Source organism: Geospiza fortis, unplaced genomic scaffold (assembly GCF_000277835.1).
Source record: "Geospiza fortis unplaced genomic scaffold, GeoFor_1.0 scaffold172, whole genome shotgun sequence".
NCBI lineage: Eukaryota > Metazoa > Chordata > Aves > Passeriformes > Thraupidae > Geospiza > Geospiza fortis.
Genome location: NW_005054309.1, coordinates 11,172,624 through 11,177,887, shown reverse-complemented (window position 1 = coordinate 11,177,887; position 5,264 = coordinate 11,172,624). Strand labels below are relative to the sequence as shown.

Sequence of the window (5,264 nt, the reverse complement as noted above, 5' to 3'; positions counted from 1 at the left end):
CGAGCAGGTCATCGCCGTGCACATCGACAACGGCTTCATGCGCAAGAGGGAGAGCCAGGCCGTGGAGGAGGCCCTCAGGAAGCTGGGCATCCACGTCAAAGGTACCCCCTTCCTGCTCCCTGCTCCTTCCACCGCTGGTACTTGTGCTGGTTTTCCCAGAATCCACCCCTAGGGTCGGGTTTTGTTGAGCTGCTGTTCCAGACTCTGGTACCGAGGCGGGGTTGGTGATGTGGAACCACCTGAACCTGGGCACAGAATCTAAACCTGGTGTGTTAGGCCTTGTTTCCGTGATGGGAGCATACAGTGAGCTGCCCCATCTCTTCAGATGTTGGTGTCTGTGCAGGTGAGGCACTGCAGAGCAGTGGATTTGTGCCTTGGTCATTTCTCTGATCCTGTTTGGCTGCCACAGACCTCACTGCATTTCCATTTTTCCCAGTATCTTGATTAACACTTTGGGCTTCATTTCTTATCCTGAGTCTCTTTCTTTGTCACCTGTGAGCTCATTTGGGTGATTGAATGCTAGTATAGGCAAAATGACTCTCAAAGCGTTTTTTCTTGTTTTGAAAGAGGTGCATTGTAATGGATTTGGAGTGACCTTTTGAGAACAAGGTGTTGATTGATCAAAGGCTGGACTCAGTGATCTGGGAGGTCTTTCCCAGCCTTTTTGATTCTGTGAAGGAGCTCACTGAGAGAGCAGACAGTGCCCAGACATGGCTGATGAGAAGGCTCAGAGGTTCTTTGGTACCTCAGGTGTGAGGAGGTCAGAGAAGACAAGTTTGTGCCAGCAGCACGAGCTGCTCTGTGCTCCCTGGTGACCTCCTGAGCCACAGCCACCTCTCCTGGGGCTCTCTGCCTTGCCCAGGGGCTCTCCTGTGTTGTGGCACTGGGTGAGCAGTGCTTCCCACGGGCACAGTGCAGCCTGGGCTGCAGTGCCCTCTGCTTCATTCTAAACACATTTTTCTACATTTATCTTTATTTTTTTTTTTAGTAGAAAATCCATGTCTTATTCTTGCAGTCTGTGAAGCAATAAACCTGGGCTCTGGCAGGCAGCCAGAGGAGCAAATTGAGGGAATCCCTTTGCTGCAAGTGCTCCTTCTGTAGGTCAGGGAGTTGAGTGCTGGTGAAGGATGCCAGAGAGCCTCCCAGCTGATCTCTGGGTTGGGAGCCTCTCTAAATTAAGTGGCATAATGTAGCATGAGTAAATAGTGCATCATTTAATTTTGGTTGCAGAAAGGCCTTGGGGAAACACTGTCTGTAAACAGTTTAAAGCAAGTAAATTATAATCTGAGAGGGAAGCAAGAACTGGACTTGCATGCGGCTGCCTAATCTCACAATATGGTAAAAGTAATAGGTTAATAAGAGAAATAAAAGCCTCTTGTTAAAATTAATTTTTGAGGTATTGAGCAGCCCTATTCAATGCAGTTAATAGTCAAAGGAAATTATTTTTATTTTTGGGGTGTTTTTTTTAAAGCAATAAAGTGAAACTTCTGTTTTGTAACCTGCACAAAAATCTTTATTGATTTTGTAAAAAACCCAAATCCCTGTGATTTCCTGCAGTGGTGAATGCAGCCCATTCGTTCTATAATGGCACAACAACTCTGCCCATCTCAGACGAGGACAGAACTCCACGTAAAAGAATTAGCAAGACCTTAAATATGACTACAAGTCCTGAAGAAAAGAGGAAAATTATCGGTGACACCTTTGTTAAGGTAATGTTTATTTGTTGTTTGGTTGAAGTTTTTAAATACTGTGGTTCCTGGGTACATCTTTCAGTGTTTAATCAGTGGTGGTGGCTAATTAGTGAGTGTTTGTGTGAGCTGTGGATGACCCCAGAAGCCTTTGGGGAAGACAGGGAGAATATTTAACATGCACTGATGTTCCTGTGCTCTGGGGATGTTTTCTCCATTTTTTGCTCAACACAAGATGGGGTTACAGGAGTGTTTCAGCAGTGGGACAGTGGCATCACGAGTTTGCTGGTTGGTTGTGCTTTTCCAGCTCCCTGCTGTAAAATTCATTCCTTCTTGAGATCTTTGAGAGCCCCAAAAGTGCCGGAACTCTGACTCCTTGTGCCCCTCCTGCAGATTGCCAACGAGGTCATCGGGGAGATGAACCTGAAACCCGAGGAGGTGTTCCTTGCTCAGGGCACCCTGAGGCCTGACCTGATCGAGAGTGCTTCCCTGGTGGCCAGTGGCAAGGCTGAGGTGATCAAAACCCACCACAACGACACCGAGCTGATCCGCAAGCTGCGCGAGGAGGTGAGCCCGGGGCTGCTGGCACTGCCATGGCCAGCACCACAACAGGGATTCTGCTGCTGGCACTGCCTCTGCCATGGCCAGCACCAAAACAGGGATTCTGCTGCTGGCACTGCCATGGCCAGCACCAAAACAGGGATTCTGCTGCTCCTGCCTGCCCCTGCCTCTGCCATACACCCAGCACCCAAACCAGCAACTCTGCTACTGGCACTGGCACTGATGGTACCTGGCTGGTACCTGGTGACAAGGCCCCTGAGAGCCCATTGTCATTTGTAATTCTTGCATTTCTTCTGTTTATCAGATAAACAGAGCAAGGGTCTGTTATGTGCAGTCCAGAAGAGCCCTTTAAACACTTTTCTGTGCCCAGCTCTTTAGTGTTAGCATGTCGAGCAAAGGTGGGAGGCTGCTTGGTTTGGTTTTCTGGCACTGGAATGATGAGTTCTCTAAGTGTATTATACTCAGAACCAGCACAGCAGAGGGACCTCACCCAGCAATCTGGTGGAAGGTGCTCAGTTACCAACTCCCCACAGGAGACAACTAATAATCCCATTTTTAGTATTGATCTCTGCACAAAGTGTTTTCAGGGCTGTGGGGTTGGCCTGAGCATCCAGCAGAGACAAGAAAGGTCTGAATTCCTGCAGGCAGAGCCAGCTTGGCCTTACAGCTCTGTCTGCTCTGGCACAACCTGGGGCTTCCTGGTCTCACCCTCTGTCCTGCAGCTGCTCTACAAAGCCGGCATTCACATGGCATTTCTTTCCACTGTTTATGGAATCCTTGGCACTGGTGCTGTGAGGTCAGGCCAGTTTAGGTGCCAGAACCTGAACATTTGAGGCTTTTTGTTTGGATATGTGAACTGGAGTGTAAATTGCCTCTTTTTAAATTTTTTTTTTCTTTTTTAGGGTAAAGTAATAGAACCACTGAAAGACTTCCACAAAGATGAGGTGCGAGTGCTGGGAAGGGAGCTTGGTCTGCCTGAAGAGCTGGTGTCCAGGCACCCCTTCCCAGGTATGGAGCTGGTGGGTCACAGCAGGGTTCTTCAGCAGGTCCAGAGTAACTGCAGTATGAAACTGATCTTTAAACACAGAAAAAATCGATTTAGGTTTTCATTTAAGCACAGTCTTTCAGGAAAGATAACTTGAGAGCAGCTTGGTAAATAGACATAATGTTTTATTGTTGAGCTTTGTTTGGCTTTGGTGGGAGAAGCCAAAGGGGGAGTTCTCAGTAAGTGCAGTGAGCTCTGCCTGAGCTGCCACGTGGATCTGAGCTGGAATAATGGCCTGGCACTGCCTTTCCAAGGGGCATTTGCTGTCTTGAAAGTAAATACTCAACATTTCCAACATTAGAAAACAGCAAAGCTGGCAATTGTGGGTTGGTTTCTTTCTGTCCTTGAGGGTGTTTAGACAGCTGAAGCTTAGATAGAATGGCAGAATGCACAGAGCTCAGTGACTGACTCACTGTTCCACACTTCCAGCTGAACCCAGCTTCCTGTTATTTGGTATAATATCTTTTCAACCTTGCTTTGCAGGTCCTGGCCTAGCAATCAGAGTGATCTGTGCTGAGGAACCTTACGTGTGCAAAGACTTCCCAGAAACAAACAACATCTTGAAAATAGTGGCAGATTTTTCTGCCAGTGTGAAGAAGGTAAGGGAATCCTAAATTTTAATTTTGAGTGTTGGTTCTGTAGTGACCTGCAGGGAGGTTTAGCCTGCTAAAAGGTTAAAAGGAGGTTTAGTTTGCTAAAAGGTTAAAAGGAGGTTTAGCCTGCTAAAAGGTTAAAAGGAAGTTTAGTCTGCTAAAAGGTTAAAAGGGCTGGTTTGTGCTCCTTGAGGAATGCTGCCTCCAAGTGCAGCTCCATTGGAGCTGTACAGTGGAATTTTTAGTGCTGTGACTGTTGCAAGTGTTTTGAATCATTCCTGGAAAACAGAACTTTATTTACCTTTCAAATAATAAACAAATCCTGTTGTAGTTAAACTTTGTGCAGATGAGATCACACAGTGACAGGAGAAGGTCCTCCCTCCCTCCCTGAGGGAGCTGTGACATTCTAGGTTTGCACACCCCAAAATCCCTGGGTGTGTAAATGCAAGTGCAGGAGCCAGGAACTGGCCAGGTGCCCTGATCCAAACCCTGGAATTTCCAGTGGCTGATGTTTGATTTCCACATCTAACTGTGCTGACCCCTGTGGTGGCTGCCAGGCATTATTGGGGTCTGCTCTGAGGTGTGAGCTCAAAACAACTTCCAGAACCTTTTTGGTAAATCCTGAAGGGCAGGGATTTCCATCTGCCTTTCCTTTAAAAGATAGGGAATTGTGGTGCCATAAAACTGGAAAGTGCAGCTTTGTGAAGGAGAAAATGAGCACAGGAACAGAGCTTCCCCTATGGCCTTGGAGAGCTTCAGCTTCAAACTCAGTGTAATCACAGAAAAGTGCTTCAGCTGATGTTTAATTGTCAGATGAGAGCTATGCTCTAAATAGCTCCAAGGGGTAAATGTAGACTAAGCAAACAGTTACTTAAATTACAATTTGATTTGTGCTGTGCAGGTTGTGTTTGAGGGGCTGGGAGCTGTGTTTAATTTAATGTATTTAAGTTTTGGTTCTGCATCCTTGGCAGCCCCACACGCTGCTGCAGAGGGTGAAGGCGTGCACGAGTGAGGAGGACCAGGAGAAGCTGATGCAGATCACCAGCCTACATTCACTGAATGCCTTCTTGCTGCCCATCAAAACTGTGGGAGTGCAGGTACAGGGCTGCTCCAGCTGGGCAGGCTTGGGGAGCCCCTGTGCAGCTGCAGGGCTGGGAATGCAGCCTGCTCAGCAGGGAAGCTGTGCCAGCCCGCCCTGGTGGGTGCAGGGGCTGTGCCAGCCCGCCCTGGTGGGTGCAGGGGCTGTGCCCTGTCCTGGTGGGTGCAGGGGCTGTGCCAGCCCGCCCTGGTGGGTGCAGGGGCTGTGCCCTGTCCTGGTGGGAGAAGGCCAGGTTGGGATCCCTGAGCTCGGTGCCAGGGACTCTCTGGGGGGCCCGT

General features: G+C 48.5%; 1 protein-coding gene across 1 annotated transcript in view; it reads left to right on the top strand.

Moving 5' to 3' along the window:
- Nucleotides 1-5,264, top strand: part of GMPS (guanine monophosphate synthase) — a 21,320-nt gene that overhangs the window by 8,865 nt on the left and 7,191 nt on the right. Inside the window, exons 8-13 of the mRNA XM_014312301.2 lie at nucleotides 2-101; nucleotides 1,558-1,709; nucleotides 2,082-2,255; nucleotides 3,152-3,257; nucleotides 3,778-3,893; nucleotides 4,859-4,984. Of these exons, the coding sequence (XP_014167776.1) occupies nucleotides 2-101; nucleotides 1,558-1,709; nucleotides 2,082-2,255; nucleotides 3,152-3,257; nucleotides 3,778-3,893; nucleotides 4,859-4,984 (774 nt within the window). The remainder of the gene's footprint in view (nucleotide 1; nucleotides 102-1,557; nucleotides 1,710-2,081; nucleotides 2,256-3,151; nucleotides 3,258-3,777; nucleotides 3,894-4,858; nucleotides 4,985-5,264) is intronic.